Below are 13,041 nucleotides of genomic sequence, written 5' to 3' on the forward strand. Positions count from 1 at the left end.
TTGAAGGAAAATATGTTTCAAATGTATGAACTGCAGAAAATTTTGAGATTAGGTTCATCTTTCCGTACATTTCTCATGTGAAGTGGATAATCCATTTGCTCAGTAGAAACGGAACTTCTGGCAAATTCGTTTGAAATTATGTGTTTGGAATTATGTGTTTGAGTCTGGGTGTTTATGAATTCCTCCAAACTCAAGTAATTTCAGTAAATTTGTCAGAAATGATACCGAAGAAATAAAAAATTCTGAAAATTTGTAAACGGTTTCTGAATTGTATAATGTCTAGTCTCCTGACAACTAGTCTTGCACAACTTCTAACCACATATGATCTATCTTTGCTGGGTATATGGAAAAAATAAACACTGGCAGTTGAACTCCATCTGTTGCATATGGCCACTTCTTGCTTTGCACAATCATGAAGGAAAGTCATTTTTATCAGCAATGTTTAGTCAGTTGCCGAAAATATTTCTCTTGACTGTGCAGAGGGCCTTTATCTTCATTGAAGAAACCTATATGTCACATACGAGGAAAGTTAGAGGACAGAGTTTCTTTTACATAAAAAGTCTTGCAATATTTAAAAAAGCGAAAGGGAGCTTAACCAAGCCATCTATTGGACTGTGAAACACGCAGCCCCGTGGACAGAACTTGAAACCCTTCATCCAAACAGGAAGATGCTGATGAATACCCTATCCTCTTTTACATTTTGCCATATTCTTTGTTTTCTAGCCTTATTCCTCTGAAATGAAGACCAACAATTACCTGTCAATCATAATGGATCCTGATGAAGTCCCCTTAGATGAGCAATGTGAACGTCTGCCTTATGATGCCAGCAAGTGGGAGATTGCAAGGGAAAGGCTTAAACTAGGTAATATTGACATACTTCACTTTGGGTTTGCAGTGATTGAATGAGGTTTACTGGTACAGGTAAACAGGAGCCGGGTGTGTTTTAGACACGCAGCACAACAGACTGCCAGCTTCGGTGTGAGCTATGCCGTACCAAGTGCCCTGGACCCTGACTGAGTTATAGAATTTAGGACAGACTGACTGTGTCTACCTGACTTCCCATATGTGTATTTTGACTCCAGGTAGGAAAAGTAAAATAGAGACAATAATGCTGCACTCTACTTTTTGCAGTCCGATTTACTTAAAACACAACATAAAAACAGGGCAACCAAAAGCTTCCCAATCAGATGGCTGACTCGGATGCTTCTCTCCAGACTCAGGAGCCTGACCTTTGGCATTTACTGTAATTTTCTTCCCTTGTAACCTGGTTATGTGCTTATCTGGCAAAAAAACGATGCAGAAATGGGTCCTCACACTCCACTCTGTATCCCTCCCTGTTTCTCCCTTTCCTTTTCTCTTCAGCACACTCTCCCTGTTTTCCTTCTGTGCTACAGATTTATAAACATTCTTGTCCATGCACTACAAAAAGTGCAAGAATGTGACACATGGGTCCACATATAAATAAATAAATATCTACAGAAACTTTGAACCTGCAGCTAGCTTGCCTACAGATGCCCCAGTGAAAAGCATGGTTTGGGAGCATTCCTTACTTGCTTAGCCTAGTGTGGGGCTGATGAGGAGAGCAGGAGGGTAGGGACCAGATTTTGAAATTGAGGAATCCCTCCAGAAACCACACAGATTTTAGCAAGAGGGTTAAAATTAAAATATCAGTGATAAGCTCAGCCTGTTCTTATAGTGCTGTTTGTTCTTTCAGGAATGCATTAGATTTGTCCTAGGGCTAGAAGGGCTAGAAAACGGCTAGCTAAGGGCTAGAAAATCCCTGCATTTTAGCTAGGAGCTGTAACAGATTCCTTCTGTCCTCTGGGGATCAGGGACAGAGGGTGATTAAAACATGCATACAATTAGGATCACACTTAATTCGCCTGCTGGAAGTCATGATGTGACCAGATGTGGATAAGCACAGCTGAAATATATTGCCAGCCATTTATAATTGTCATACACAATTCTGGGAATGCTGAAACATAACCTTCTGCTGGAGTGTCGTCAGTTGTCAGATGATAGTTTTCTTACAATGATAGACCAAGCTCTTGATGTGCAGACAATGTGATCGCTGTTTTATGTGATGCTTTATTTGTGTGCAAATCCCATGGAAAGAATCAAGCAGAAATGGAATGTAAACACCAAGGAAGAACCCACCTCTTGCAGGGTTGGTGTTTGGAGTCTGGAGGTGAGGAATGATGACCAGAGAATGAGTTAAAAGTGGAAGAGCTGATGTAAACAAATAAAGAATGCCGACAATGAATGAGAACCAGATTCAGGGAAGTTGGGTACGTGCAGTATGCTAGATTAGCTCAGTGCAACTCCTGCTTGCATGGCAGTTGGCTCAGTCTTTGAGTAACCTTGGCAGTCTCTGAGGATTAGTGTCTCACAAACACAAAATGTGCTTCTATGGTTGTTTAAAAATATTTTTACTTAGAAATGCAACTCCTTCCAGCATCAGATATGTCTGTTTTTCTCTTTCCACCTACTTATCCTCCAGGATACATATTTATTGTAAGCTTTGCAAATAAGTCTCTCCTTTCAGCCCACATCTCCTTTGCTATGTGTTCCTCCAGCATGTGTACATACAGCCCACGGCTGTGATGCAATGCTTATATAACAGGACTCCCCCTTCATCTGTAACAGCTACAGATGTTACAGGAAATTTCGCACAGGCACCACTGAAGTCAGGATAATTAACATTCAGTATAGATTAGTCCGACTGAGAGCAAAATGTCATCTTTTCATTAGGCAGAAAAATGCTGGTGTTATAAATCACTGTCAGCGTGGTCGGTGATAACGTTGCCGTCCAGCGTAAGTGTTGAGCTATCATGCATTTCTCACCTTACTCTTGAGCTTGACCTTCCTAATCTATGAGAGGTCACACACTGCTGACGCTGTGGTGCAGGACCCCGAGGGAGCACTGCCACATGGCTCCGGTGCTATGTCAGACATGCCGGCGGGAGACGGCTTCCTGAGCCCCGCTCCCTCCTGCGCACTGCAAGCCCACCACGCTGGCATCGAGCAGAGCACTTTCCGTTCTCCTTCATGTGCAGAGCTGTCATACGTAACATAATGGAAAATATGAAGCCGCATGTGGGGAAAACCCAGATGACTCAAACTGTGGCAAAGGACCTGAGAAACGAACACACCTTTTAACCTTCCCACATACGTGGAAAGCAGTGTCTGCAAGTGCTTTTTGCTGATGCGCCAGTCCAGCAACTCGCATGCTTGAAGGACCCTGCTAAAATGGGACTGAAATGGAAACCTCCTGATCCAAAACTTCTTGACTGAGGGGTGTGTTCACTTTAAAGGGGTTCTGAATTGCCCCAGGAAACCAAAGTCAAGTGCAGAAAATTTAAGTAGAGCATTTTGCTTCCTTGATCTGGATGTAAAGGCTGCAACATTTCATATCTGAGCGTTATCCCAAACATGGCCAGTGTAGCTGCTTGAGGGCTGTGACAAGTTGACCGCTCAAATGGTTGGGCATCTTAATATTCTTCTAATTGCTCCGTTTAATAATTTTGTAATTTGTGTGTCAACATAAGGGTCTTTTGCAAGAGCAATCTGAGTCATAGACACAATCTACATACTAAACTGTGGAGTTCGATCTATGCGCTGAAAAGTTAGAGCAGCCCTACTCTGCACTGGCATTTAGCATGGTGCAAACAATAGTGGAGCAACAAAGACTAATACATCAAGTGTTATTACAGTTTCCCATTAAATCACAATTTTTGTTTAGAGAAGGAAGTGTTGTTTCCAGTGCTCATTCTCCTTTATGAAAGGTTAGCAGCTTTGTGTAGCTTTATGAGCTAACTGGTACGTTTTCCAAGTGGTGACTAAGTAGGTTATCTCAAAGTGGGAAGTGAGTTAACAGTGATGGAAACAGATTAAAGCTATGGATTAAACAAAAGTACGATGACTTTTGTAGGACCTCAAGTTGCAACTTCATCTTGTAGAAACCATGAACAGTCAATAAATTAAGGACTAAGAACATCAATTCACCAAGAAAACTGAGACCTTAGTCTTAATGTTGCTTCCCTTATACATCTGCTGTATGCAGTAACTGAAAAAGAAGGTGAGTGTAGATCAAAGAAGATATACACTGATTCACTTGTATTTGTGTGTCAAACTCGAAGCCTTTCACATACCAAGGCTCAGTCTGTTGATGCTTTTCAGCCATCCAGATTAAGTTCGTCATGGGTTTTATTTGCTGTAAAAATGCAACACTTTTGCACATCTAGGGGGAAATAAATTTCTGGGGTTTTTTTTTTGGCTTAGCATATGCCACTTCATGTTTCCACTGCTTTGATAACAGATGCCGTTTGCTTCTACTGACAGACACACTGAGAATTACAGTTTAGAAATGTGATACACATATAAAAGGTAGTACCTATTTAATTTAATTTAGAACTGACAGCAGCTTTTTTTCTTTGCCTGTGAGTGTCTGGGTGGGATTCATCTCTCACTTAGCTTTAGACATCAACAGGGAAGATGTCCAGATGAGAGCTAGTCAAACAGATGCCCATCATAGAAAAAGAAAATTCTTCTATGAAGATGGCTATCTCACAAGTGCATATCTGAGAAATAAATATATGGCACATGTTATCCTTTGATTTTGTATGAAAAGCTGGCCTTTATTTTCTGCTCTTCTCTGCACCACAAAGCCTGCTGCTATACTCTTGCTAGCCACTTAGGTGCCTGGGTTCTGCTGAAGATGAAGCACAAATAGAATCTGAAAATAGTTACTTGGAAAAAAAAATTATTGCTAGCTGATACACTGACAAGATCTCTCTGATCAAAACTCTGCCAGCCACTTGAGAAGGGCAGAGGCAGCCAGGCCTGTCCACGTGAGTGCATTGTCAAAGAGGTAGTCAATACTCCCTGCTTCAAACAGTAATAAATCACGAAGGAGGCTGTGATCATAAGATCGGTATAAAATGTCATGAACTCTAGAAAAGTTATAACACTACCCTTGGAGGCTTACCTGGTTCTGGACATGAAGGATGAGGACTCTCAGTTTCTATTGCTGGAGAATTTTATTGACCTCTGGGTGCTTCTCCTGGGGTCTGCTTAGTAGCAGCATGATGATGATATCACAGCACAAAAGTCTGCCCTTGGACACCTGGAAGCGTCGTACCCACCATGAGCAAACCCATCATTTGTCACTCCAAGTCCCCTCTCACTGAACCCCACCAGACCTCATTTTGGAAATGTCTCATTTGCACAGATTTGCAGCTTCTCACCACTCCATGATCTCAACCTACAAGAGCTTGCTAGGGAAGAGCATCAGGGGGTTGTGCAGGTACTCCAGGGGCTGTGATGCAAAGTTGCTGCTGCCTTCCTGTAATGAAGACAATTTTAAGGCACCTTGATCGAGAAGGAAGAATTTAATTTGTAAAAATTACCAAAGTCTGTGTCAAGCTGCATCTCTGTGTGTGTGCAAGTTTAGGCTAAGGCCCTGTGTTGTTGTGGACATAAGTAGCAGTGTTACAGCCTGCTGCATGGTGCAGTGTGCTCAGGGAAAAGAGGAACAAATCTTTCTTTCTGCTGGCAGACCTAGACTGGAAAAAATTGGGTCAGAAGCCAGTGTACCTCCACTGAATGGTTGCATTAATTTAGCATCATTTTCAGTCATATCACTTATTCCCTCCAATGACTTTGTCTTGTGGTTTGTCAGCTTACTCTAAGCCAACCAACCAACCAAACAGACAAACAAACAGAACAGAAAACCTAAAACACCTATAGGCTGGGAATATATATGCAGGACTCATTGTAAAGCACACTTTTCAATTCATTATCTATGAAGCCATTTGCTGACAAGATTTCTTTTTTTACCAGACTGTCTCCAATTTGTTTTCTTTACAGGAAAGTCTCTTGGACATGGAGCTTTTGGAAAGGTGGTACAAGCATCCGCTTTTGGAATTAAGAAATCACCAACATGCAGAATAGTTGCTGTGAAAATGCTAAAAGGTATCTTACTGCAAAGCTGGGATGGAAAAAATGATGCCTTATATAGTGTCCCACTTTTAATACAATTCTGTAGAAAGCGTGTATGATGTTGCTCCACCCCCCCAACTTTCTGAGGCCTCCAAAATGTGTACATCATGTTTCAGGTCCACCGCAAGTGAAATGGCAGAACTATGAAATAAAAATTGTATTCACAGTAAAAAGGGTGAAAAATTGTCACATGATGCAGGAGAAAGTTTCAGATGAAGTGAGAACCTGATTGCCTATTTTTTTTTAAATCTTGTTCCACTACTTCAAATGCCAGAAAGGATGAAAGAGTCACTTTTGTAGGATCAGAAGGGGCAATTAGAGTTCCTGCGTACCCTACATTGTACCATTATGCTAGACTGACCCTGTACTGAACAGCGTAAATGAAATTTAGCTGAAGCATAAGGCATCCACCTTGATGTGAAGACACTCGGATGGAAGCCTTCATATTTTCCTTGGTCATTAGTTTCAATGATTAATCATCTCATTGTTAAAAACAGGTGCCCTATGTCTAATTTGCATTTGTCTGACTTTTCGCTTCTCATTCTAACCTTCTCCATTAGATTATATGATGATTTTTCTTCATGAAGGCCCTTTTACTAAGCTAAACAGATTCATCTGTTTAAACCTCGGAGTTGTTGTACAGGTGTGTTCTCTCTGAACCATCTGCAGGCTTAACACACGGTGCTTAGGCTGCTGACACCCACGTTGTGCAATGGATTTACCAGTGCTCTTCGTGCACCAGTGCTCTTCCCAAAGTGGAATCATCTCCCAGCTATTCACTGCCACTTTTCTCATTGGAGCAGAAAGGACAAGGACCCTCATCAATTTGAAGAGAACACTTGGGAAGTTAGCAGGCAGGATGATATTCAGTAGTAGCCTGCAGCAGCTGTGGCTGAATTCCCTAACCCAGAGTCCTGGTGGCATCCCTTCCTATGTATTTAGCTTTCCCTAGTTATATATCTAAGGATCATATCAGACTTTCTTTTTTTTTTTGCGTTGCCTTGGGAGCTTATGCTGCACTGCTTATCTGTCTTAATCCTTGAATCTTTTTCAGTGTCATTCTTTGCCAAGACACATCCCTTGTTCTGCCAGTAAGGCTTGGATCCCTCATGTTCTCAGTTGGCTCTGTTCAGGCACAGTTTGAATACATCTCTCTTACGCAGTGGCTCCTATCTTCACAGCTGCATACTTGCTTATCAGTTACAAGGAGATCTGTACATGTTACTTCTAGCCCTTGGAGGAGCATGTGCAATACTCTCAGACCAATACAGTCTGTCCCTGCAACACTCAACCTGAAACAGCTTCTATTTCTTGCCAGCAATGACCTGGCAGCTGTACTCCGTGTAGGGTGTGCCCTCTTCATATTGTCCTCAGTAGACATGTTCTGCAATATAATATCAAATGCTTTAGCAGGGGGTGGTATCTGCTACTGTGATATCCAGGATCATCCCCAAGGAGCGAATTTGCATCTGAGAGGGTTGAAAACCTTTCTCCTCTCTCTTGCTGCAGAAGCACAGAAATACCCTGTTGGCCAACACCAAATGAACAACTACCCTGCAGCAAGCACATCTGGAAAATGGGAGAAAACTTAAGCTTTTGTCCCTGTCCAGACCTTCTGCAGCAGTGGGCCAATAGCCATCTGTGTCACTGGTTTCAGTGGATGGCCTGTCACCTGGGTCACCGCCTGACCCCTGATTAACTGAGCTGTTTTGCCAACATACAGACATATGTGCTGGCAAGAAGCAGCAGGCTTCTTGTGCCAGCCAGCACCATCAAGCCAGCAGAGGCTGCTCCTGGAATAGATGGGAGCAGATGGCAGCTACAAGAAGTCTTCATGGTGGGATTCATGTGTGCATGTGCAGGGTAGATGCTTGTATCTGAGTTAGTCACTCAGATTCCCTTTATTGTCAGTGGTGAGAAACAACAGTTCATCCCATCCTAAGGCAGATCCCTGCATATGGTGAGCTGAGCAGTTGTTTAGCTCTGCTGACTATAAAGAAAGAGAGTGCCTAGATCCTCTGTAGGCATCTTCACTATGGGCACCTAGTGGTGGGGAGATCTGCCCCATTCCTTGTGTCCTCACTAGATTATCCAGGAACTTTGCAGTCAATCATGGACTTTGTCCTTGCAGAATTCCCATGAGGTGGAGGGAAAATGTAACCATCTATACAGGTGAATAGTGGGTCACCAGGTAGATGACAAGTTTTGTGTGGGGCCACCAAGAAAATCTGTTTCTGTTCAGATGCTGAAAACAAGCCCTTTAAGACTTAGCCCTAGGTTCTTCCCACTGGACTATTCTTACTCTTGGTGTCACTAAACTGAAAAAGTCCTTTCGGGTCTACACAATGCAATATGTTTTTTCTTGTTTTCTTACAAAAACAAAATTCTGCAGAAAAAATGTGCTCAGAGGGAATTAAAAGTTTCACTGAACACTAAAGAGAATCTTCTGGGTTTAGTTGTGGGATTTCTTATATCATTACTCTTACTATTATTATTAATATTGATCATAACCATTAAGGGTGAAATGCAGTCACCTAACTTTAACCATTTAAAATTTACTTCCCTGGTCTATCTTAATACTCCAACCATCCTCTATAATGAACAGAACAAAACAATCATCACCAAAGGGTGGTTCATCTCTTCCATACACAGATGGCTAAAGCTGACGGCTGCATCATCCTCTGGAAATGCTTTACTCTTGCCACTGATTCCTTGAGACATTGATTAGTTCAGGCTAGTACATAACTCTTAGATGGCTGAAGTCAGGTCAGCTGAAACCGACTCTAGAGAGAGTTAATTATAGTCTTGAAATCCCCTTTTATTTGTTCTTTCATTTTTTGGCTGAAATGACAAAACTATTCACGTGAAAAAAATTTCTCTCAGTTCTAAATATAACAGAGTCTACTGGGAGGAAGTTGAGTGCCTAACTCTTTTTATGGGTTTTATTGAGAGTAAGAGGATGCTGAGCAGGGAGGAATAGACAAAGAACATCAACCCATGAAGTACATCCAGTAATGGAGGTTATTTCAATGGAAAGTAGCAAGAAGTGGTAAAGCTCAGCAGGAGTAGTTCTTTGCCATTTCACATTGACTTTATTTTGCATTTACAGAAGGGGCCACAGCAAGCGAGTACAAAGCACTGATGACCGAGCTGAAAATCCTGATCCACATTGGTCATCATCTCAATATTGTGAATTTGTTGGGAGCTTGCACAAAAAATGGAGGTAAAAAAATCTGCACTGCACTGAAAATGGGTTTGGATCACCTCCCAATAACAGTCAGTTGGCCATGTTGTTTTTCACCCAGAGGTCAAGTTATTAACCTGAAATATTTGAGCTTGTCCTGTGGTTGGTGAAAAAAAGAGGAAGGGAAAAGAAGATTTTTAGTCACTTAATGAAGCAAATAAACATTTTCTCTACTTAAACTCTCTTTTAGTATTAACATGAGAAGTGTGAATTTAGGACCATGCCACTTGTTATCCTTTATCTCACTCACTTCACTGCTCAAGCTCAAGTTAAACATGATATGGAAAGGCTGGGAACAAGGGATATTGGCTGTTGGCCCTGAACAATGAATCACAAGGCAACCGGTGTAAAATCCTTCACGATGTTCCACTAAGAAAATCAAAGGGCCAGTATCAGCGACCATTTGTTTTAGATATGTCACCTATTTTAGTTCAACAAGCGTGTGTGGGCTGCGGGAGTCCAGTCTGAACGCAGACTGCCCGAAGAAGAAACAGAGGGTTCCTCAGGAGCCAGGTTCATGACCCAGCTTTCAAAAATTAGGCCCTTCCCTAATTTTTAGAAACTGTTGTTTTGCTAACATGTCCAGTGTCCTTCAGGCAGCCTTCTACTTCATTAGGACATATTGTTAGTTATTCTGGACTCAAGTTATAGCTACAGGCATGAAAGACTATTCTTTTCAGAACTGACGACCCCTTGTATTGCTTTATGCTGCTTAAAATGCACTTTCCTTTTGCCCAGGGCCTCTGATGGTGATTGTTGAATACTGCAAGTATGGGAATTTATCAAACTACCTGAAGAGCAAGAGGAATTTTTTCTGCCCGAACAAGGTGAGGAGGCAGATGCCTCTGGTAGGGTTCATCTTACCTAACGTGTCAGTAATGTAGGTGCCAGCCTCTGAGCTAGTATCCTTAGACTCTCTTCTACCAAAGCAGAGAAACTGCTTTTGGGTGTAGTTCACCTGACCTGTTTTACTATTTGATGTGGGATATGCTGTGCTCATTTTTCATCCCTGACTTTGTAAGGAGACTGCTGTGAGTAATTTGGATGGAGCCATCTACAGCAGAAGCGAATCCAATCCAAAGTGTCCCCACGTGCTCTCGCCCCGCTGCTGACGAACCCATTCTTGCTGAGCTTGGAGTCACTTCAGAGGCTGGTGTCAGTGAAGCCGAAGGAAGTGGTTTTGCCCACTGATTCCAGTACTGCTGGGAACACAACTGAGATAATGCCATTTGAAGCTCATGTTCCAAGACAACCTAATGTTCAGAGATTTGCAAGTAATCTTCTTATTGTGTGAGGAGAAGGGCTATCAAGAGGAAGAGGGATTAGAGTCTTGTCCTTACATCCCACAGCCCTCTGAATCAAATCCACGGCATGTTTCTTATTATGAACCTGAATCCAAATGTGCCAACTATATCCCTGCTTGTGCTCTTTCAGCAAAATCCCCCGAAGGATTAAGGGCTCTGAAGTGCGATTTAGGAGCCTGGACCCAGAACAGCAGTCCTCAAAACCCCTGCTCAGCTGTGCCAAAAGCTCAGCAGCATCTCAGAGTCTTTTTGGCAGGGCTCTGTGGGAGGGCACGCTCAAGAGGACCTCCCCCTCCAAAGGGCTTTGGCTAGTCTCTGTTCCCAAGGCCATCCATGTTGGACTCTGCATGAAACACAGCAGCCACCTCCTCCAACGTGCAGTTGTTGGCGCAGGAGGCTCAGCAGGGAGCATGGCCATGCACGGTCCACCCTGGGAGGAGTCTCTCACATCTGCCCCAGTGAGGAGCCTGCCTGGACTCAGTGCTCTGGCACCCCTGGGAAGGGTGCCCAGGAGGGAGGGAGGGAGCCCAGCTCTGTACCAGCACAGGTAGGAGAGAGACATGGTCACAGGAAAAGAGGGAAGAGGAGAAGGGGCAAGAGCATGGCCAGGCAGCTAGGCTGCTCTCTGGGTAGCAGGGGAAAGCATTTTCCAAAGTGTTGCATGATGTGTCCCATGAAACCATCATTGACTGTAACATGAAAGCATCAGATAAAGGCATTGGGGAAGAGAGGCAGTCAGTTCCAAAAGCAGCTGTATTTCAAACACGAAGTGCCCTTGCTTCTCGTTGGAAGGCCTTACAGCCCTGTGACAAACACTTTGCAGGGACATAGAGACAGGTGCCTTAAGCAGTCTGGGATGAAAAGCTGATGCTTTATTTCAAGAGGGCTGGGACACCTGCACTGTGGGCACATCCTTCTCAACTCATCCCACCATGCTCCCTCTCTGGCTACCGGAGGGAAATAGGCCCTTTTAGATGTCTCATTTCAGGCTGAGATGAGCCACAGCCCAGCAGACATGTCCATCCATGGGCCCTGCAAATCCTCACCACATCAGAGGTAGCCCACCACTCAGGTTGCCCCACAATCATGTGCTGGTGCTCCCAAGCCACCACGTTTCTGCCCTCTGGGGATGGCAACCTGGATGGAGCGCAGCCCTGCCACCATGGCACTGGACACGTGTGCCCGTGGGCGACGTGACCGCACGTGCCACGGACCAGCAGTTTCTCCTGGCGGAAAGGCGACAGAAGTCTGACTCGGTTCCTCTCCCACCCCCTCCGTCGCTCTGATGTAGCACCTCTTCTCCTCTGTTTGTTTGAAGGACTCCTCTCTGCAAGGAGACCCAATGAAAGAGAAAAAGGATATTGAGGCAGTGGAAGGCAAAAAACAAAGGCTGGCCAGTGTCACCAGCAGCGAGAGCTTTGCGAGCTCTGGGTTCCAGGAAGATAAAAGTCTGAGTGATGCGGAGGAGGACGAGGAGGGTAGGTATTAATTCCTTCCTGTCCCTACACGGTCTGTGATATTTTTACAACATACTGTGCATCCCTGAAATTTTTTTCCTCCTCATTTATCACCCTAATAAACATCCGTGGGAGACGCTCACAGGGTCATGTCCAGAGGGTAGAAGATTTAAAAAAAGATTATTTCCAGGGTTACTAAATCTGACAGGAAAATGTGTGATTGTTTCTTCTGACTGCTCCTTATCTTTGGGGAAAACACAGCAGTGTCCAAAGCGTGGGGTATAAAGCAAGCACTATTTTTGATTCCAGTGACAGTGGGTTGACCTTCGAATACTACCCTATGAAGACTGAATTTATGGGAGTAATAGGGTCAGTAAGAGAAGGGGAAAATAACTGCCTCGTGAGCAACCTCTGTAACAAACCATGTTTTCCACCTTTGCAGGTGCTGATGAGCTCTACAAGTTGCCCCTCACTATGGAGGACCTGATCTCTTACAGCTTTCAGGTGGCCAGAGGCATGGAGTTCCTCTCCTCCAGAAAGGTGAGTTTTGCACTGGGGATTTTTCCCTACAGAAGGATGGGATTCAGAGGTGAAATCACGTCTACATTTTAGTGACACCTTCCTTGGGAGAGCTCCCAAAGGAAGAGCCATTTTCCTCTTGGCGTTATAAATATAACGGTGTGTTTATCCAAGTCTCCATAGTCCATAAACACAGGATCATGGCTGAAGGCAGTGGGTCAAGCTCATTCATTCAGGGAAGATCTTTTGGGTGTGGTGGGTTTTTTAATTCATTTCAACATATATTAGGTAGGGAGCTCCAAATGAATCAGTGCTTTCCCTGAAAATCTCAAGGGGCTTAAAAATTTATCACTTTCTGGACTTAGGAATATTTTTTTTAAAGAACTGCCACAGTAACTTCATGTAAACAACAGTCAACTTCCCTAAAAAAATATTAAATTGATCTCTCAAATAATAATAATAATTTTTAAAAGGATATGGGAGACAGTCAGGAAATTTGTAGGCAGGATTAAGGAAA

The 13,041-nt window shown here is 43.4% G+C and overlaps 1 protein-coding gene across 1 annotated transcript in view; it reads left to right on the top strand.

Annotated features, from left to right (window-relative positions):
• Positions 1–13,041, top strand: part of FLT1 (fms related receptor tyrosine kinase 1) — a 112,971-nt gene that overhangs the window by 86,294 nt on the left and 13,636 nt on the right. The window contains exons 17-22 of the mRNA XM_087757374.1: positions 724–862; positions 5,869–5,973; positions 9,110–9,223; positions 9,983–10,071; positions 11,867–12,026; positions 12,448–12,545. Coding sequence (XP_087613500.1) covers positions 724–862; positions 5,869–5,973; positions 9,110–9,223; positions 9,983–10,071; positions 11,867–12,026; positions 12,448–12,545 — 705 coding nt within the window. The remainder of the gene's footprint in view (positions 1–723; positions 863–5,868; positions 5,974–9,109; positions 9,224–9,982; positions 10,072–11,866; positions 12,027–12,447; positions 12,546–13,041) is intronic.

Source organism: Nipponia nippon, unplaced genomic scaffold (genome assembly GCF_047370975.1).
Source record: "Nipponia nippon isolate SJK-2023a ecotype South Korea unplaced genomic scaffold, ASM4737097v1 scaffold_2, whole genome shotgun sequence".
In the NCBI taxonomy this organism is placed as follows: Eukaryota; Metazoa; Chordata; class Aves; order Pelecaniformes; family Threskiornithidae; genus Nipponia; species Nipponia nippon.